General features: G+C 37.7%; 1 protein-coding gene across 3 annotated transcripts in view; it reads left to right on the top strand.

The window, feature by feature from the left end:
• The window catches only part of ArfGAP1 (ADP-ribosylation factor GTPase-activating protein 1), a 56,681-nt gene that overhangs the window by 9,310 nt on the left and 24,392 nt on the right, over nt 1-22,979 (top strand). Inside the window, exons 6-8 of one of the 3 annotated variants that reach the window (XM_071586597.1) lie at nt 171-293; nt 493-552; nt 3,337-3,521. In XM_071586597.1, coding sequence (XP_071442698.1) covers nt 171-293; nt 493-552; nt 3,337-3,521 — 368 coding nt within the window. The remainder of the gene's footprint in view (nt 1-170; nt 294-492; nt 553-3,336; nt 3,522-22,979) is intronic. The other 2 variants (XM_071586599.1, XM_071586598.1) reach the window with 2 other exon arrangements.

Genomic DNA, 22,979 nt, shown 5'->3' with positions numbered 1-22,979 from the left:
TTGACAATGGACGTAACATATATACCCTGGACTACTCTGTGTGTAAAAATAGCCCCACATGTATCTACTTTAAAATGTCTTTCAGTCTTCTTATTACAATACATGTTTCATTCATTAGTGCACTAAAATTTTCATCTAAAAACTGATTGTTTATTATTTGTATTTTATAGGGCTGGTCTATGTTTTCTGTGTCTGCTTCCAAGATAGCCAGCAAAGCCACGGAAGGTGCTTTCAAAATTGGAGGAATGGCAACTCAGAAGGTAGCTGATATTAGTGTAACTGTAGGTGAAAAGGTGAGGTTGTGTTTTTCTTGTGTTACTTTGGTTTATTATTTTTATTTTATTTGATATTTTGAGTTTATTTAAATTGCCAGTAGTAATTTTAATTCAGTTAAATTAAAATTTTGTTTTTAATTTATTTTATTAAGTTAGCTGTTGTATTAATTTTTGTAAATCTACATACTTTTTGTTTCTATATTTCATTTGGTATTAGGTAAAAGATGGAAAGCTGCTGGAAGATGTAAGCCAACAAGTTACCAATATTGCTTACAAGGTAAGCAGAACATATACATATATAATTATTCACTCCTGACTGGAATATTCATGGTCAGATTCCCAAAAAGTGTTCACATATTATATACAACACCAGCATTTTTGTTTCCTTTGGACAAAGTCAAGTCTACTCACTAATGTGCCCAGTTAAGTCATCTGTTACAAACCTGTGTCCTCAGGAAACTTCCTCAAAGATTGAAGATCCATTTTTGTATTTATTGCATGTATTAAATAATTTACTTGGTTGAGAAATTAGGTGGATTGTTATCAATCCAATATTTCACAACTAGCCACAGTCAGTAGGACAACCTGGAATTTATATATGGAGTTTGGGAGAATCTTAAAATTTAATACTGAATTCATCGGCTGAAAAACCAGTATTGGGCCTGGATTTACCTATAATCAATCCTGTTAAAATGTTAGACTCTTCCTCGGAATGTGACCACATCCGGCATTACAGCAATTTAACAGGCTTATATTAATGAGTCTTAGGAAAAAATCAAATAAAATTAGCAAAAGTATTTTTTAATGACTGCCAAGAGTTATAAACGTCTTGCAAGACAAATATTCCCAGTTTACGGATAGCAATAAGTACTACCATTAGTTAAGTAAAATATTACTCAGCTTCTTTCATTATAAGGCTTCAAGGAAATCATGGCAATTATTTTCCCACACTGAAATGAATGGTCAAAAACTATTTTCTTGCAGATGAGTGCACCCCATATTTATTTTTAAGGTATATGTAAATATTTTGAAAATAGTACACCTTGGAATACAAGGTAAAGTAGTATTATATTATTTAGAGTAATGACTGCCAGAATGCTTTTTAACTATGGTATTCCATACCAAGCAGAAGTAAGTAACTTCGGGAAGTTTTTGCAGTGTAATTAGTTGCAGTAACATGCTATCATATTAATTAAGTTATCCTAATCAACAGGGTTTGTAAATAATCAGAAATTTATTTTCAGTTTTGAACACCCCTTCGAACAACTCCAAAAGAGATAAAGCAGGTTGTGTGACAAGATTTTATCTAACTAGTATGGTATCTCATCTCAATCTTTGTTGATCATCAATTCTATGGTTGTTTTGAATACACTTTTCCACTCATTCTAACAATTAAAAAGCATAGAGGGCATTAGTTGCTATTCTTCATGACAGTCATGTGCTGGTGCCTCAGTTCCTCTCCATATGTGTAATTAATTAGCTGAATCTGAAACATATGAAACATCACTAGTAGTGCAGCCTTGAAAGTATCTGTTATTACACATGTATAAGTATGGATGTACATAGTTTACTCTTAAGAAGAAAAGTTCTTGCCCTCTCCAAGGATGGGCCTATGATTCCTCCATATGCATATGTTTACTGTTCATGACTGCTTTGATGAAATAATACACATTTGACATCCAACTCAACACCTAATATTTTTCAGATTAGTCATGTAGTTTTATGTTCAGCCTAGACAATCTGATTAATAAAGATTGGAATATCTGTAAGAATAAATTTGTATAGAAAGGATTGTCATCAGTTCTTAAGTTATTTCAGGTCACTTTGAATCCGGAACTAGCTCCAAAATACTCATCTATTTTCCTCCATTCCATGCCATGCTGTTGTTTAATGATCCATTTAAGTGGAACATTTTAGTACCTCCACATGTTGTTTGGGCACATTCTATTTGGGTTATTTTCAAAACTCTTGGGAAAGATAATATTTTCGCTGAACTATAACCACAATATCTGTAGTCTTACTTTTTCGAACTTTACTTCCTCTTTCTTTCTTCCCCAAATAAACTTTACTCAATCTCTTTGTCTTTTTCAGCCACAGCATTGCCCTTTTTCTTCTACCATAGAAAGAAATATTTGCCCCGTACTTTTGTGTTTCATGTGAACAAGCATATTGCCAAAATAGATAGATAGATCAAGGTCTTTATTTGGGCGAAATTGAGACCTAATGGTCCCTTCTTCCATTTAACCAAAATGGTCAAATATGAAACTTAAGTGTTACCATAACTCCAATTAATTACTATATCTTCAGAGTATATAAAATTGGTTTATGACCTTTTCATTTGACATCAATATCGGAATAACTCCAATTATGTACTATGAATTAATAAGTTAATTTTTTGCCGGTTGTGACGAGTAGGAAAATAGAAAATTATGTATGATGCAAGGTTGTAACCTATGAATTAAGCATTCGGTTGAAAGTACTAGTTTTTTTATGTGTATTCTCCCAGCAGGCATTCTCACATAAGGAAATAAAATGTGGGACTTTCTTGTAAAACATGAAAAATTCAGCAATCGTTAATTATTAAACATGAATGGTGTGTTGTTAACCATGAAAAAAATCATTTGCTAGAAAGAATTTGGACTATTTCTTTATAGTGAATGTCAATTTATTTGTGCGTTAATTTTCATGTTTGCACATAGTGTTTTGTTAGAGCATTCCTCTTGGTCCTTAGTATGAATTTAATTTTATGATAATATAATCTATATGTAATTTGTAGACTGTTTGTTTTGAACATGAAGAGGTAATAGAAAAATACTTTCTTCCTGATAAAAATCTTTGTGCACTGAACTTCCTGTCTGAAAGCCATTTACCAGAAATGTATTATGCGTCGGCCTATCGGCAGCATACATATTGACCACAGAATGTTGAACCATGCAAAATGTAAATTTGTGATTTAAATACTTTAGGTGTGTAAAACTGGAAATGTGTATAATGTTGCCCAAATAACTGTACTTCTGTGATAAATTTGACGGAAATAAATTTCATCCATTTATTTATTCAGGTTGGGGATTTGAGCAAGAAGGGTTGGCGAGAAATCTCTGGTTCAGGTGTTCAGTCATTAGAGCCTAGTAGCCCTAACAAACCTGGTGGAGAGAAGTCTTCACTACTCCTGGAAGGAGGTGGTGGCATTGGAGGAAGTGGTGCAATCTCTAATACAGGTCAACCACCCTTAGGAAACAACCAAAGGTTAGATATTTCCCTTGTTTTTTTGCATTAATGTCTGTATATTCCTGAAAACTTTAAAAATGACTTTAATCAAATGACCTTGTAAATTGCAAATTCTTGCCTTGGAAATTTTCATCAATTGAGATAAAAAGAAATTTTGGGTAATTGGAATTGCATCAAAAATTTCTCATAGAAATTGCCTTTTAATACAGTTTTAAATCATGAAAATCCAAGATTGAAGATTCCTTAAGGATGAGTTGTCACCAAACTCCTCTGATTAATCATAGCATCCTTGCTAATGTTATCTCAATCCCATAAAAGTTAGGCAACTATTTCTAAAAGTTAATTGAGGGTTGAGTGTTAATTGGATACAGTCATGCCTCATTTAATGGAAAAGATGTTTTCCAATGAGTCTGCCTTATAAATATTTACATGAAACAAGGGAAATTTAGGATACAGAAGATAGGAATTCATTCAGTGTACCATGGGCAATAATCGATTAAACCAATGAAAGCTGAACATTCTATCCATAAGCTTAGGAATTTTTTTTTATGGTATCAATGATTATTTTTTAGCTTCAAAGTCAATATATATGGAAGTAACCAAATTCTGCAAAAAATATGCTTCAATTTAAACTTAAAACTCTTTCTCACAAGTTAACTGTTATTTTTGATCATTGTGGTGATAGATTTCATTAGTCGATTCACCATTCAAATTGGCACGGTAAATATTTGCTTGCAGTTTATAATTCTGAAACCAACTGTGACTGCCTTTGTGTACTTCATCACCATTGTCTTTATGTCAGAGACTCAAAGTTCAAGCTTTGGCACAAAAGACTGCCTTTGTTAGAGGTATGTCATACAACTGCTCGGAATCAATCAACAAAGTGAGACATTTTACCTTGTTTTCAGTGATATTGAACATAAATACAGCAATTTTTCTTGGAGTATTCATAGCAGATGCAATTGAGCATCTATTTTTTCTTTGTTCAAAATGATGCTTCTTAACTTTGAATCTATCACTTGAAAGTTACCTATAATGTGTCTCTGATGCTGTCCATTTTCCGAAGCAGTATATAATTTTCAGTTTGAGTTTTCTTTTAAAATAGTTTTAGGATTTTCTGTTTTTTGAGTACCGTGTCATTTTTTTCGCCTATTTTTCACTGGACTTCACAGACCTGCTATCATGCTGCCGTAAATTAAAACTGCATATTGTGTGTGAATGACATTTTTTCATTCAACAACATCATTGGATATAGCAGATCTGATGAAAATACAAAGAAGAACAAATATCAGGAACAGAAAGTCCATATGTTCACTTTATAGGTTTGAGTTATAAAGTATGCACTAAGTTTTTTGTTCCTGGGTAATTATACTCTATATCTTGTGGAAAAAGTGAATTTTTTTGTAGAAAGCCATTTTGTAAAAGTAAAATTAAGCTTATCCAAATTGTGCTCTAATTGAAGCATTGAGCATGACTGACCTTTGTCGTCAAACACTAGTACGTATTGAACAGCCCTCGTAACTAGGTCAAGGTGAATGATTTTTATACTTTGAAATTTGTGCATAAAAAATATACTCTTTTTGCTTGAGAAAAATGTCAAGCATGTGAAAGCTGAATATTTCCAAGGTTAGAGAAAAAATGTGATGTAAAATTTTCTGTAGGATCACTCCTTTAACCCTTAAAAATATTGTTATTTAAAATTTAGCATTATTGCATAAGAAGACATTTGGCCTTTCCTGAGCAATATTTGTAACTTCCCAGTGATGAAAGAGACTGTTGTACTTAAATTCAAGCCAATGCCTGACAAGTAGGGATTTATACGAAAAGTTAACCTGGATCCAATGTTTTTCTAGTGTGATTTACAAGTTTCTAAAAAAATTATTATTTGGTGACCCATGGTGAAGGCTTTAGGTCACAATTACAGATGAGAATTTCCCATTTGATTATTACGTATGGAATCTGGTGATATCCATGTTAGCCATTGAAGAAATTAGTAACTCTAACATAATTTAATGGCAACCAGTCAATTTCAATCTATTCACCGCATATGCTGAGTAACAATTATTGTTGCCTTGAAAATGACATGCTTAAGAGGTTGCAAATAATGAGTCTGGAAATGTACAAAATTTTTTATTTTCACTATGGTTTCCTGACAATGTTTACGTGTTCCATTCATATAATAGAAGTGCCAGTCTGTATCAGGGTAATTTGCTAATTCTACCATGGAAAAAGCACCAATAGGTGTGAGAATAATTTTTTCCCTTCAGTATTTTCTTTCTTCAGCAACCTAATCCCAGTGGTTTATCAGCATTATCATGCCTTTCATGCATGTGTGTCATGGTATCCAGAATTCATTGATAAGCTCCATCATATCAGCTATGCTTGCATGAATCGGTCTTTAAATAATGAAATATTTGATATTCAACTTTGGCAAAGCACTGGGTTGACCCAGAAATTCAAACCCAGCATTATCAATGGCTGGAATGTGCTTGGGGTGTTATAAAATCAATGCATTGTCAAATATCCTATAATCTGGCCATTGCAATGACGATTTCCTCATGTCCAAATAGTTCACTAATCTTCATGTAATGTGTCATATCACCTGTGAACGCTGCCATTTCACATTTTATCAGTGAACGATCGACCATCACTATAACATTTATTTTCACAGTTATTTCTTTAGAAGTCGCTGATCTGTGATGTTTACAGCATGTTGTATCATTCCTCCAACGTGTGAACCTCATCATTTTTAACTGAAGGAAGGAATCAAGTCCCTCTTCTCTTGGATTATTTTTTTTATATCATGCATGACAAGTTTAAGGTGTTTAGATTTTCAGATAATTTATTAGTATGATATTCAAATTGATTCATTGTCTATGGAAGGCTTCTTCTAACACAGAATATTGTATAAATGAGAAATCATTACCAAGGCATTCAAATTTGACTTCAGGACTTCAAACTTACTGGCAGTGGTCTTAATAATTAGAACAAAAATAGAATTGGGTTATTTTATTTTATATATTAAGGAACTTAATTATTTACCTGAAAATTGTAGCCCAAGCATACATGAAATGTGATCCAGGGGATAGCCATAAAGTCAAAGTATAACAAAATGTAAAGGTGATTTTTTTATGGTGGCTTTCCAGGAAACTATAATATGTTTCAGACACAAACAATTTTTACTTACATTGGAGTGCATCTCAATTTTTCGTGTTCATAATTAATATTATCACAGTGGCAGCTGGATAACTTTCCCACCTGCCAAACCAGAGGTCGCAAGTTTGATTCCAAGGTGGTTTTTCATCCACCTAGGGCAAGGGTGTTTGTAATTGTCTGCAGTTTTTTGTTCAGACATTAGGTGGAAGAAGGGACTGGAAGTCTTACACTTGCCCCAGTAAAAAATAACAAAGAAGATAAATGAATAGTTAGTGCAATGGCATAGTTTTGCTCTGTGTAGTTGGATGAAGTAGCTTCCCATCCCTTTTTGTAGGTAACCAGGAATGCTCCTATCTGTTTTGGAGGTGTTGTATTTAGCAAAACAATATGTTACATATCTAGTTGTTTCATTCATCTCCACTTATCTAATGAATGGTGTGGATAAATGTTTGTTTTTGAAAAAAGGATTAATTTTGAAAAATATGGAAAATCAATAAGTAATGTGGTTAGTATTTAAAATTAACAATCGACAAATTTGAACCATTGGCTATAGTGCGGTCATAGCCAATCATTTAACAATCAACACTAGCCTTTGAGTCTGCATCAAATCCGTCATTGAAGTATATATTTTGCTAGCATCCAAGTGTTCCTTTTTAATTTATTTTCACCATGCTGATTTTTGTGGAAAATTGGTCGATTAAATCAATATGTACCTTGTTATGTTTGTAGTGTTTATTGTCGTGGATCCTTTTGAACGTTGGTACAGGAATGTTTTCTTTTGTCTATCATCTGCGGGCTCCATCGACGCGACGAGTCACACTCTACTTTCTTGCTGCATGGAGGTCCTGTCCGCACAAAGAAATGAAACACCCCGCGACAGTGAAACCATCACCTCCGACGCGCTTTAGGGTAGCAGTTAATGATCGATGACACCCACGTGACCTTTCCCTCTCCACTCCTCCGCGCGCCCTTCAGTCTTCGCTGGTAATGCGGCGTCCGCTCTCCCCCATCCCTCCCTCCTAGCCATATTGTGGACAGCGTGGAACCTTTTACGCGCAGTTCTGGAAAGGCCTACCCGGCCATTAACTTATATCAAGCCCTACTTCCTTGCTGAAAATGTCGTCCCTCAGGGCATTCAATTGATCATGGGTTTTTTTTCTCGAAGGCCAAGGAGGATCTTTTGTTTACCTGTGTCGTTGACAAATAAGGGAGAATATATCTAAAAAAAAATGTTCCTAAAAGATACCGTTTCGTTAGTACCACTTTCAGATATCCACGTCGGACATTCTTGGTGGGCACTATCAACAACCTTTTTTAAAACACGTACGATCATGTTATGGTGTTTATTTTATTTTTCATCAGAATGAATTGCAATAGATTATTTTTTATTTCTTCACTGTTCAAGGTTTTTGCGGAATTAGCTTTGAAAATGGGAATTTAAATGGAAGGAAAACGAAACTTAAATGAGAGACAATACTTGTATGCAAAGGTATGTTTATGTTCTTCCTGTCGACGATTATTTCGTTACGAGTGAAAAAAGTGGAGAGGGGGGAGAGAGAGAATATTTAAGGTGGAATAAAATTATTGTATCGTAGATATTAATAAAATTTAATTGACTCTTTGTACCCTTTCATCTGCTGTGTAAGAAACTAATTCGAAATGGAAAATATTCTGGTACCCAAAGAAATTATATTTTGAGTTCGCGTTGTTTAACTACGTGTTAAAATAGCATTCTCTCCGAGACAGGATTCGTCTCTGATCGAAGTACTCAATTCAAAGCATCTTCTTCTGTCATTTTATTTCAAATCACTCAAGTTAGCCAGATCGTGACTTAAAATGCGATCGAAGTTTCTCGAACTTCTGTCTTTGGTTCTCAAAAGTCTTTATCTTTTTCTCATCAGCTAGAGGTTTATGTCCTTGACCAAAATGCCTTTATAAAGATTCAAGTTTTCAAAACTAATTCCTCCCACAATTATTTTAGTTTCCATGGGTGCATTGTCTTCTGGGGTATTCGTGACGATCCACGGAGTTCAAACCAGGGCCAAGTTCTCTTGGTTTGTTTTCACGAAGTTAGTGGAAGGGATGTCCAGGGTCGATGCTTGACATTTTCCTCGCTATGCCCTCATCCCGAATCTGGCCATGACCTGCCCAAAAAGTAGTGGCGCCCCGAAAAAAAATTGCTATAACGTTATCTTTGCCAAGGGAAGCGTACTTGGCAAACATGATCTGAAATCCTCCCCCTAAGCAATTTATTTACAGCAATATAAATAGCCATAATAACTCCAAGTACGTCACTTTTTGGTATGTGCCTCTTAAACTCAATTATTTCAACTTGCATTTATTAGTTATATGTTAACCATAGACGGTATTATTTCCCGTTCACAGTGCGCTTAAAAATGTAACTCTATTGCTCTTGTCAACCGCGCCCCTTAAGCCGAAGCATGGATGAGCGTCGCTTCAATATTATTGTTACCTACTGTGTTGTTTCCCGTAAATATCTCACTCTTAAGTAAATATTATTTGAGCCAGAGCCAACCAGTCCATATTTTAATTCTAAATGTGAGTGATTTTAGGATACAATGGATTGGTGAGTCGACAACATGGTGAGTGCTCAAGTGATGACCCTATTAATTTTACTTTGGTTCTCTGACACGCCATCAAACTTTTAATAACAACTGACCGTAATTAGTGTTCTTCGAAGATTTACAGTTCGTTACCACATGTGGTGGCGAACGGCTTTATTATCGGATACCTACCACCTTAGGCGCGATTTATGCCAAATTTATCACGAAAATAAGTCTTTAAGGATTTTTTTTTCAGGCGGAGTACGTGGCTCCTCACTTCCGCCACCATTTACGATCGGTGCAAATAAAACACGCTGCACTTGGACTTCTCTGCACAACCTACGCACTGTGAATAATACTGAAGTAGAGCATGCTCTCATGAGGATTTTTTTAGACAGCCCGCTCGGGAAGGAATCGAATGTGCGGGCTCGGCCTACCGCGGGTGATGTTAATTTGACATATTTCCTGATTCGATCTTATGTGCGCGGGACGCGGTCGATGACCGTATCTCAAGTCCTGTGGAAGATTCGACATAAGAGCGTAGTCCTGCGGAACTGTGAATTCCCACGCCGTCGGAAAGATAGCCGAGGGAGCGTCCATTAATTGCCCAATGTTTTTGGAGAAAATTTCGTTCTCCTCTCCCCAAATAACTCATCGAGAATTGTTCCCTTCTCCTTTCATCTCATGCGCCTTTAATCACTTGCTTAGTTTTTCTGTTTAAGTGTGCACGAATCAGAAATCGCTTTCATCCTATCTGCTTTGGAACTTATGTCTAATGGACGGACGAACGTCACTGTCTGGACGCTGTCGATTTTGTTCTTCTGTCTCTGACAAAAAGTGATAGTCACCAAAGGTGGCGACTCATTAACGACAGAATTGAAAGCCATATCGTCTGTTATGTTACTTGGGGCAATATGAATGAGTTTCTGTTGAGTTCGGTGCAGGAACAATGCGAATGGTATAGAATGAAGATTTAGCTGAATGGATCTGAAACCTGGTCTTCGAAGCTAGGCATTGGTCATCACCTGGAGGCTTTTGAAATCTGGGTTTGGAGACAATGGAAAACGTAAATTGAACATTGAGGAAGGCGAAGTCTGCCATAATGAGCGAAGAGGACGAAAATGGCAGAAAAAGTGGGCAGAGTGAATATTGGATGATAGTGTAATGTTGTGGGTCGCGGTAGTCCAGTGGGTAGAGCGTTGGACTGCTGACCAGAGGGTCCCGGGTTCGATTCCCGGGCAAGGCACTCTGGGAACCTGCAGCTCCACCCAAGCTATGTGATTTTTCGGGTACCAGGTCTTCCTGGGGAACCATAACCGGCACAGGGAAAGGAACTGGCCCCCCTACCCTGATGTGTGAATTTCACACGCCTTATAGGGCTTAGTACTGGGTGATCTCTACCATCACCTACTAAACCGACCTTCGGGTTGATTACTGTATGTTTAGTGTAATGTTAAAATCGGTGATAGAAGGGAAAATGTTAGGTAAGTAGAGTAGGGGAAGGAAGAGAATAGGATGGCAGGAAGGTAGGTATAAGTAACGGAGAACTGAAAAAGGAAATAATATATGGTAACGAACTATAAGTGCGCTCTGGCGGCACGTACAAGATAATAGTCGTTAGGAACTATCCGAACCCTTCCTTCAATAGGTAGAACACATGAAATGAAAGAGAGAAGAATATAAAAGTATTTTGGAATTTCCAGCGTATGAGAAAAAAAGCGAAATTGTCGCGTGTTGTGTGCTATGTTAAGCCCATCTACTCTATAAGAGGCCCAGCTCCTGTGGAAACTTCCGTGATTCTACTCACACCCCTTATGTAGTCCCACGGTTAATAACACTCTTAAGTAATGGGCCATAGAAAAGGTTTGAACTAATAGAAGTCCGTCTTCGTTGGAGACTCTTGATTAGATTCGATATTATTATACCTCTATGAATGAGTTGTGATGTTATTTTTGAGTCGATAAGAAGTTTTTCCTCGCGAGTGGAAGTTCAACATTTTTGTATTTTTAGTACCCTGCAAGCCACCGCCAAGGTGTGTGGCAGGGGGTAAATGGACTCCCGACTAATCTTCACCCGAATATTTTTACTCCTACCGCGGTCGGACATGTTATTCTGATCCCTTATCGTTCGTGGAAAAATGGCGTCTCAAATCTATTTGTTCTACACTTAATCTCTCCAATTTTATTGACATGATCTCGCCTACCGTAGTACAATGGGGAAATAATACATTTTCAACATAATTGCTTTGAATATATACTTCCAATTTATCTATGATATTTAATCTGTAATTTAATCTTTGCTCCGTGAGTGATTCCCAGCCTAGCTTCTCTTTTGATTTTAAATACGCTACTAAGTTTATCATAACAGCGTTTCACAAATCTAGCTCCTCTATGCTGCCCGCGATCTAATTCGGCAATCAATTCAACTTCGTGAGCATCCCATATACTAGCAGCATATTCTAAATGAGGTCTAGCCAGCGAAAGATAACATTCTTCTGTGACCTTTTCATCGCATTTACCCAGTACTCTTGTAATACATCCTAATTTTTTGTTGGCTTGTCCCCTCCTTCCTCGCATGTTTCACCCAGGGGAGGTCGTGAGTGAGGGTAACGCCTTAGTATTTAATCGAATCTACACTTTCCATTTCGGTATTCCCTATGTAATAGAATACCGGGAGGGAATTGCTCTTTTTCCAAAAATTCATCCCAACACATTTTTTCAAGTTTAATTCTAATTGCCAAGTGTCGCACCAGCGTTGTATAGCAATTAGATCATCTGATAAAGCTGATGTGTCCTCTGGATTACGGATATCTCTGTGAACCACTGCATCATGGGCAAATAAACGCACCTTACCAGTGACTATGGAGTCAATGTTGTTAACGTGAAGTAGGAATAAAAGACGTCCGATTACACGTCCCTGGGGAACACCTGAAGTAACTTATACTGCTTTTGGCAAACTCCATCTATGATTACTCTTTGTACCCGACCATTCAATAAGTCTTTAATCTAACCCAGGATATTTTTATCTATGCCATATGTTTCTAGCCTTGTGGTTAGTTTACTATGAGGTACTATGTCGAAAGCTCTTTTAAAATGTAGAAAAAATGCTTCCACCGGAACATTGCTCTGTCCCGAAATAAGTATTGGCGTAACATAGCCTTTGACGTCGCAACGCTTTTCTAACATCCGCGTTGTACCATCTAGGTTCCATGTTATCATTTATATATTTACTGGGAATGAACTTGCTGACTGCTGAGCGCGTGATTTCAAGGAAGTGGTGCGACTTATCCTCAGTATTTCATTGATCACTTACTTCTTAATATTTGCAAATTGACTCTGTATCACGCATTTTAGGCCATTATAGTCCCCTTCTTTAAACAAGTTCATTTTTCTTTTAGGCTTCTTATTTTTGACCCCATTATTTACTTAACATTTACTGCCCTGACCTCTTAGCATTTACTACAGTGTGGTAACTAATTATAGTTTAGACTTTATCGGGTACTTAGCATTATAAGTACTCCAAAAATACCTTATTAACTGTAGGGATATTTTCAATTATTTCTGGACCTGTACCCATCAACTTTTTTTTTGGTCTATTCTGAACTGGCCTTGCCAGCCGTTGATCGTGCAAGTCTTTGGTGCTTAATTATTTTACAGATCGGTCAAATAATAATTTATATAAATAAATAATACTTTAATAATACTAATAACTTTCTGTTTAATACAAACAAATAAAATAATACAAACGTCAGGGCACGGTTCCTTTCCTTGTGCCGGTTATGGTTTCCCAGGAAGATCTGGTACCCAAAATATCACATAGTTTGCGTGGTGCCCAGAGACCTGCCCGGGAATCGAACCCGGGACCCGGTCAGTAGTCAAACGCTCTATCCCCTGGACCACCGCTACCCACAAAAATATATATAAATATATATTCACACACACACATATATTTATATACTACCTTGATCAAAAAGTTCCCGGAATAACCACCGTGTGGCGCTCCCATCGTTCCGATTTGAGTTCTGTTTTTTTTGTTAAATTGGTACATCTGTTGTTGATATTCCCTTTAAATCTTAGTGTCATAACTTGACATTTGCAAAAGTTACGGTCGGTTTTCGGTATGTCCATCAGTGCTTCCTGCGATTTTTCCATTACTTCCTCTCGGCTGCTAAAACGCGTTCCCCGTAATGGTTTTTTAACTCGATTGAACAGAAAGAAGTCACAGGGAGCCAAATCAGGTGAATTCGGTGGCTGTTGGATGGTATTTGTTGCATTTTTCGTCAAAAAATTACGAATAATGATAGCACTGTGCCACGGTGCGTTATCATGGTGCAAAATCCACGAGTTTTCTGCCCACATTTCTGGTCTCTTTCGGCGAATTGCTTCACGCAAACGTCTCATAACGCCCAAATAATACTCTTTGTTTACTGTCTGGCCTTCTGGCAAAAATTCATGATGCGCTACACCGTTGTAATCCATGAAAACCGTCAGCATTGCCTTCTTTTTTGACTGAAAACGACGTGGTTTTTTTGGTCTCGGCTCATTTGGTGAACGCCATTCACTTGCCTGATGTCTGGATTGCGTGTCGTACTCATAAACCCACGTCTCGTCTCCAGTAATGATCCTTTTGATGAATGTGGGATCGGATTCAGCCTCGCAAATCATGTCTTTTGCGACGTCAACACGGTCTCTTTTTTGCATGAAATTGAGGTCTTTTGGCATGCTACACGACGGAAACCCAAATCATTAACCACAATGTCTTGGGCGGATCCATAGGCAATGTTCAAGTCCTCCGCTATTTCTCTGATGGTTAATTTGCGGTTATTGACCAACATTTCTTTTACTTTATCAATTTTTTCACCGACTTTCGATGTCGATGGTCTGCCACTGCGTTCATCATCTTCGATTGACTCACGACCACTTCTGAACCGCTCGTGCCACTGGTAAACGACCGTTTTTTTTAGAGAATCGTTGCCGAAACACTTTTCCAACATTTCCAACGTCCGTGCGCCACTAAATCCGTTTTTTACGCAAAATTTAATACAAGTTTGTTGTTGCAAATTTAAATCCATTTCTGCAATTGTAAAAAATCGCCAACACACACAGAGATAGATGTACTCTTGGCTACGTAACTTTTGCAAATGTCAAGTTATGACACTAAGATTTAAAGGGAATATCAACAACAGATGTACCAATTTAACAAAAAAAAACAGAACTCAAATCGGAACGATGGGAGCGCCACACGGTGGTTATTCCGGGAACTTTTTGTTCAAGGTAGTATACCATAAGCACAGTCGGTTTGGTGGGTGATTGTAGAGTTCACCCAGTACTAAGCCCGACGGCGTGTGAAATTCGCACATCAGGGTATGGGGGCTAGAGCCTTTCCTTGTGCCGGTTATTGTATCCCAGGAAGATGTAGTACCCGAAAAATCAGATAGCTTGGGTGGAGCTGCAGGTGACCTGAGAGGCTTGCCCGGGAATCGAACCTGGGCTCTCTGGTCAGTATATAACTATAATGTAAATGCTATGGAGTAATTCCATGCAGCAGTAATGAGGTCAGTAATAGAGAGGAGCATAAAACTTTCAAGACCTAGAATTAGGTGTACTTGTTGATTTCATAAATTTCGAAAAGGCATTCGACCGTATGAATTACTGAATGTATTGCATAAAATTGGAGTAGATTGGAAGGAAAGAAGACATCCGCTGCGTGTGCATGTCTTAGACTGATCAGATGCGAATGGCGGATGTAGAGTGTTAGAATGAGGGGTGAGACAGGGGTGTCCGTTATCATAATCGCGTGTGCTTTTCAACGTATCTGCGGAGGAAATGGTAAAAGAGACATGGGATGAACTGGATATAGGGATGAGTGTCGGTGGAAAGTTCATAATATCTGGTTTGCGTATGGTCAAGGTTTGGTTTTGCTGTCAGTCAATGGGTTGAATGCATTGCTGAGCGCATGGGAAGGTCAGTGCAATAATAATGGGTTGAGAATTAATTAAAAAACGTATGTGGTTTTCCAGAAAGATGACAGCTAAATTAAATATTTAAATAGGATTTCAGAAACTAGAGAAGTTGAAAATGGTTACCCATCTCGGAAGTAATTTGGACCTAAATGGTCAAAGTAGTGAGGAAATAAGAAAAAGAATCGAGTTTGGAAAAGATTTCATAAGGAAGAGGAAATTAATGACTTATACGTTGAGTGAGGATATTAAGAAAATGCTCGCTAAAGCTTTGATGTACAGCGTGGTTTTGTAAGACGCGGGAGCGGTCGTCAAAGCCAGACGAGTAGATTGGAGGCTTCTGAAATGTGGGTGGGTTGTAGGATTGAAAAGGTGAAGCGGACTGAAATGAAAACGAACTTGGATGTGTTAGGCGTGGTGGGGGAGGATAGAAGATTGTTGGGAGAAATCCAATTCGAAGGAAGTAGGAAAGATAGATGCCGAGCGTTTTTATTGGCAATGGGTTGTTGAAGACAGTGATAGTGGGTAGAACGTTGGGTAAGCGAGGAAGGAGTAGAAATAAGATAGACGTGTTAGACGAAAAGAATGGAGGAAGGAAGTATGCGGGGATCGAGATGGTGCGGGGGTCCCGGCAGTGTTGAATATTTTTCAGAGGTATCTCGATCCCTACTTGAGGTGCTTTGTGGAGGGCACTTTGAGTGAGTACGCCGTCCGTCGGATGGGACGTTAAGCTGCGGACCCCTTGGCGCCTTTCGTAAAGAGGAGGCTAATGCCGAGGTCGGGTTTCTCTCCACCCTTCATCCGTTCCTGTCCAACCCCTATGGCGCAAATGACCTTAGCTGTCGGTCACCTCGCCTAAATACTACTAGGAAGTATGCGGAATTGAAGAGGGACTTAATGTAGTATTGTCAGGTCAGGTTGTGTTTTGTAGGAAAGCCAAGGAAATTATTATTTGACCGTTATGTAGCCTGTGCCCATCAAAAACCTACTTTAACTGGTCGATTACCGATAATAATTGTCCTTAAAACATGCAAGGTTTTCGGAGGAGAGGGAGTTGTCATTTCATTAAGTTTCCTCACGAGATATGGGGATGGGATTCTAGAAGAATCCTATCTAACTATAACAATGAATTATTTCAGTCATTGCGTATGGAGAAAGAACTGTATGCATATTTGATCACAGAAGAACACATTGCTCAAATACTCACCGATGAAACTCGCTGAAGAATTATTTAAGCATATATCAACGTATCAAAAGACATTCGAAATATGTTTCATTTCGCTGCATGAATTATATTACCAATGAAATAAAGAAGTTATTATTCATGATAGTGTACTATTTCTGCAAAATACAAAGGCTCCTGTGGAATCTACTTCCACTTTTTTGACCGTTTTTTAGAAAAGTTGTGTATTTGATTTATAAATGATAGTTGCGTCGATAATTACGTTATATGGTGAAAGGGTTATATTTTTCGGAACTTTGCAAATGGTGGTTGAGGGGTTAAAATAAACCTAAAATTGCCTCGCATAATTGAAGGACAGTCCCCATCCCCCTACCCCTCCTGCAGGTCACTTCGCCCATAGGGCAGATCCAGCCTTGGCTGAGTCAGTTTGTTTTTATTTCCCGCGAGACGTTTGTAGAATCTTTACTATAATGATTTCTTTTTATTAATCTTTTTATCGTCGGCCTATGGGTAAGTCTGAAGGTATGGGTGAAAACTGCATGCAGAACCGTTGCTTAGACGGCTTCATTGACTCGGGCTTGTGAAATATCCCCATCATCCGGAACGCCCCGTTACAATTCGAATGCATTGAATTGAGCTCACTTCCAGAAGAATAATGTCAGACGGAGTGTTGCGAGATCATTAATTGCGCATTGGACAACATTTATTCTGTCACTGGCGTCAGAATGCTCTTCGGAGACACGCTTGAACGAAGACGGAATAGCCTGTGCATCGGTTGGCGGTACCGAGACTCGGGCTTGTAGTGAACGTCCAGGGGGATCCTCGTGCTACAGCCAGGGAGGTGGTGGATGTTACAGCCAGGGGGGGGGTTGTGGAACGGAAAATTCAGGTTCGCGCGCCAAGTTGCTGGGGTAGTGTAGGGAGTGTGTTTCTCTTAGATTTCAAACGGAGGGCCCGGGTTCAAATCACGGTGGTGGGTTCTCGATCCGAGGAAGCAAGTTTTCCGATCCATACTTTCGTGTCGGGTTACGTAAGGTGTCCATACTTGCCCCATTTACTGAAACAAAGTTATAATATTCTCATTTAAAAATCTGGAATAGGGTTTAAAAAGTCCTCCTTTCATTGTTGTGGACTAAAAATTCAAATCTCAGTGTTCTTTGCTGAATGAATAAATATTGAATATTGTCTTTAGGGCGAATAGGATGCCCTGACTTCACCAAAACATCAGTAATGGCACGGCAAGCTATAGGCGTAACATTCATTTGCATTCAGAAACCTAAGTAAGTTTCGAAAACCCCTAGTGAAGATAATATAGTGTAATTATTTTTGTACATAGCTTCCCTATGCCAGTTATGGATACTAAGGGAATAACTAACCCGCAGTAATGAAAATGAAAACGACGACGTATATATATATTTAGGCGAAGGCATGTTCCATGCACTTGTATGTTGTGAAAATGTGCAAATTTAAAATATAACGTGTTATTGATATAACTGTTCTTTGTTTATATTTGTGTGAGTGTGATTATCCTAAAACCCAATAGTGAACCCATCTTTGTATGATACTCCATAAACAAAATTTTAATCTGATCATCCTGGATTTACGTAATTTGCGCATTTTAACCGTTCCGGGAAATTTAGAGTCGACAAAATTTATTTCATTAGATAACTGAAGGAGTTTCGGATTTCTATAGTGAAATTTGTCTTCCACCTGAGTCTTAAAACGCGAAAAAAAAACTAGGATTCCACTGTCCAGGTTTTTTTGTACGGGTATGAATTTTTCAAATATTTTTGTTTTATAGTATACCAAATATAGGTACTTACTGAGGAGGGCTTTGTGTTGCGAAATACTCCAATGTTTAAAGATCGCAAGATTTCAGCTTTGTACTCATTATTTTTTGATCCAATGCCACCTAAATATGATTGCTTTAATTCAATCTTTTGAAGTTAGTCATGAATGCTTAATTCGTATCACATTGTCAATTCAATAATAAGGTATGCCTAATGTGATTTCAAAATGAATGATTTTTCCGATATGTTTATGGTTGACATTTTCATGTTACTTTTTCAGAACTGTATAGACATTTTGATCGTTCATCTTAAGATAATGTTACATGAATGAAAAAAAACATTGGACTGATACAAGTCGAGTATGAGGGAGTAAGTAAAAAAATGACAGTTAAGTCCTTTATACATTCATGGAGTGAAAATATAGAAATGCCAAAAAAAGGTGTCAATTTATCTGTAAAATGTGCTTTAAAATAAAATAAATATGCTGAAAGTCCATCTTAAGTCGGAGATTTTTTTCACTTCCTTTATAATGGCCACCCAGAATTGAATACTGAGTATGTCGCATGATTTGGCAAACCGTGAGCCGCGTACCGTCTTTCACTATCGAATAGGCTCTATAAACGCTTTCCCATCGTCTTAATTCCCAGCTTCACCTCCTGGCCTGTGGTACCTAATCGTGCCAGGCCTTCTTGAATAGTATGATTATATTTTGCTTGCATTTCGGGTCTTCGCCAGCTGCAGTAGTGAAGACTTTTGTTAAAATTATCATAAATTCATTGAATAGCATAAAAATGACTTTTGGTTGAAGTATACGTATTAAAAACTTGTGGTGTAACATTCCTTGTTCAATGAAAGAACCACACACCGTCTAATTTTCAAAACAGGTCATCGATTGATGAGCGGCAGTCGACCTAACATCGCAGAAAGATCAATCGTACAATGATTGTGTGTTAAAGTTAAATGTAGTTTCTAGCTACAATTTAAAATATTTTATCAATGGAGATGCGCACAATGTAATGTCGAAAGGTTAGGTGGAAGAAGGAACTATAAGTCTCAATCTCGCACAATTAAGTCGAAAAATAAATAAATACGCCAATGGCATCAATGTCTAATGTTACGGATTCTCACGGATCTCCACTGCTGTTGCATGGTCTCTAATCATACTCAAAGAGGATCTGACCACTAAATTTCTGAGAATCCTGAGCTCTTTTCTCGTTTATTTATGGTATGTACGAGTATACATAGTGTGTTACCTGTACATCGTTCATGACTTCCCAGTTACAGCATTCGAAACAATATTCCTCTTGGTATTCTGTATTTGGTACATTTAGTGTGCCCGATTTTTCTCGGGGTCAAAATCGAATGTTGATTATATTATTGGATAAATGTGAATGACTTTTATGATATCATCGTCTGGCGCATTCTCACTAGTCTTGATGAAAAAATTCTGGTCTATGAGACTGAAATTTTTTCTAAGCGTTCGGTTGCATTCCTTGTGAAATATTTTGTTTCCAAGTGGCCTCAATTCTCGACATATCACTTGCAAAAAATATGCACATATCAATGCGACCCTCACCGAAACCGGGACTGGCAAGTTGGAGGTTTTTTATCATATCTAAAATGTCGCACATAGATTTAGGAGTTTTATTAATTCTATTGGTAACTATTAATCGGAGTTTTTCAGGAATGTATCCATAGTTCCAACCATGAGAATATTATCGTAATAATCACACATAAGCTGCAATTATCTTTGGCCACTGGCACATGTGATTAATTTGCTGTCTATTGAAAATCGAACAATAGCCGTGGCGTACACGACTTCTTCTCCCTCGAGCCCATTTTATTTATTTCAGGGCCATGAGGTGTTATCATGCTTGCCAGCTGTTGGTGCACTTCGATATTATAAAGGAAATGCCACCTCATTGAATGTTTTCTCCGAAAACGACCGCATGCTCTTCCAAAGCGAACTTTTATTTTTCATTTAAACAGGTTTCTGTGAGCCTCCACGGTTGCTCTCAAGTCCTAACGCAGCCCGACTTTCCTTTAAAGGCTTACAGTGATTCATTTTAATTCAAGTCGAGTTCATTCGTTATCTCGAAAGATTTTATATAAGCCTGTTGTTGTGCGTCGTTGTATTTATTATTTCATAGCGTTGATGCAGCTTTTATTCCGGCCTCGGATTATCTTGTTTGCATAGTTCGCCTAAAACGCACGCCATTAACTGTGAAGATGGAGATGTGAACCCATGTTTTGCTGGGAAGTGTCTGAAGAAATTAATTCAAAGTAAATCCTATCATGGATATACATTAAAAACTTGCCTCTTAAAAGTCGTGGCTAATATAACTTGACATATTGGAGGACTTTGTTGCTCTATGTTGTCCCTAGGGATTCGAAAGGTGGTGATTCTTCATGAACTGACGGTGTAGTCCTACCGCACGATATTATAGAATGCTGGCACATACTAAACCTTAGACAAATATTGTCGGGATAGTTCTAGTCGAAACTTAATTTCATTGTTTCTTGTGTCTCTACGTATCTACTACTGCGATAACACATTTCTCCTGACACCAGGAACGAAAGAAAAATGATGTACTAATTGTGTTTTTTTGTGTTAATCATTTGATGTTGAAAATAGGGAGCGGTGCAGATTAATCAAAACTGGAACTGCATTAATATCGTTGCCAATGAGTTTAATTGTTCTACGGTCACGTTGAAATAATATTAATACCAAAAAGACGTGAAAAGATATTGTAGTGAAAGTGTTGATATTACCCTTTTACCATTTCCACCAAGTGGTAACCTCCAACATTTCACGTACTTAATTTTCATTAATGAATTAAGGGCGACGTAGAGCAGTGACGTCATGATGCGTCACCTCGCATGTTTAGATGATTGGGTGTGCATGTAAATGTTATGGGGTCGTTGAATAAAGGCTTATTTTTACAGTATGTGTTATGTTAAAAAGGAGCCCATGCTACATCTCGTCACGCAGTCAGTGTGGAGGGAGAGAGCGACTACGGTAGTCCTGTGACGGTCCATCACGTCTGGGAGAGAGTCAGCAAAAGCTGTCACAGTCACGCCTTTTGTATTTTAGCTCAAATAGGCGTCCAATCAGAAACCTTTCTTTTGGAGAGCAGTAATGTTGATTTTTTTTACGTAACTGAGGCTGCGTTTCGAGTAAGAAGTTTATGAATTTTGGGAATTTATTACATCCATCAATCCGAGGTTTTGTTAGACACAACTTTCCATCGGAGGATACTCATATCCATTTACTTTTTTCTGGCAACATATAAATTCGTTTTTACAAAAATTTGTCATTTTCTGTTCCATGCATATTAAAATGAATTTTCCCCTGTAATTATTCTAGTTCGGCGTATATAATCCTGCTGAAGGCTACAAAGAAAGGCTAATGAGAGAAGCTAAAGAGAAAGGCTCTGGTTGAGATCCATGGAACAGAAAACAACAAATTGTCGTCAAATAAAATAAAAATTGAGTTATTCCTGTAGCATATTGGAGGGAAACGAATAACCATAAGTTACATTTGTAGAGGAACTTCCTAGACTGGAAAAGAATAAAAATTAATATAAGCTATGATTTGTGAAATTAATTCTACCAAATTTTCTTGTTCAAGTGAATTACATACCACGTCTCATAGGAAATATGAACTTTTCTTTTCGGATGAACTTCCCAGTTTTGGTAACAAGTTGCTGCCATGTGAAGTAACTCCTGTCCTGTTTGGAAAATCTATTAAATGTAGTACTGACTAAGACAAGTTTAATCGTATATTTAAATAGGAAGCAGGTAATATTTTGTTATATTTTTGTTGGTAGTTTCACTTATATTGGGCAAATTTGTCGGTCAATTTATGTTATATTTAACATCTGTGCGCTGAACTCGCCATTATCCCTTAACACGATACGAAGTGCCTTGGGCTTGAAATTTTCTCACGTTAATAAAGATAAAATTGTCGCTCGGAATATATGCTGCAGGTTTCTAATGGTTGTGAACGCGATAGAGTACGATTTTAAAGTATTTCAGTGCCAAAATAATTCAAGAGAGATGAAATAGTCGTGATTTGTCCATTCATCTGCATCCGTGGGCATGACTGTCGTGACCGTATTTATGCTTTCATTGATGACGTAAACTTTTTATTTCCATGACTTTTTATTTCCTTGACTTTCGTAGGTAGGTGAATGAAATAATTAGAATTCTAAATTTGTATCCGACTCCCTGGGTCATCTACAGCCTATTGGTTTCAAGTGGTGAATCCATCTCCTCGTGACGACCCGTTATTCTGGGTTTTGAGAGGGTAAAAATAAAGGAGTATAATTAAACGAAAGTTATTTATGACGGGACGAAAATGATTCAAAATTGCATTTGGATTATGTAACCTTTCCAAACGCGCTCCCCGCCTGGTGAAGCATTATACTGAGCACAAAAAACTTGAACGCCACTCCCGATTATCCCTGATCCTCCAACCTGGAGCCACCTTTCAGTTTTTGCGTCGCTTTTGAGGAAGTCTTAACTCTCAGGCCCAGTTTTCGTCATCCACAATATCCCCTTCTCTTTTCTCTCGAAGTTCAGGACGTAAACACTTTTGACATCCCCACCCCCAGCCCCCGATTCAGTCGTTTCACCCATTTTTTCACTTCCAGCGTGAAAAATCCCAAGGCTTTCCATGCAGCGCTGTGTCGAGGGGGTTATTTAATTAATGCTTTTGGGCGAAAACACCGCGTCGACCCTGGAAATGTTTTAATTTTGTGCGTGAGCGAAGCCCTTGGGACATGCGTTTGCCATGCCTATTTCTGCTTTTGTTGTCGTATC

The sequence above is a fragment of the Hetaerina americana genome, unplaced genomic scaffold, assembly GCF_022747635.1.
Source record: "Hetaerina americana unplaced genomic scaffold, ioHetAmer1.1.p SCAF_24, whole genome shotgun sequence".
NCBI lineage: Eukaryota > Metazoa > Arthropoda > Insecta > Odonata > Calopterygidae > Hetaerina > Hetaerina americana.
The sequence above is the reverse complement of the archived record's forward strand: the minus strand, read 5'-3'. Positions and strand labels throughout refer to the sequence as shown.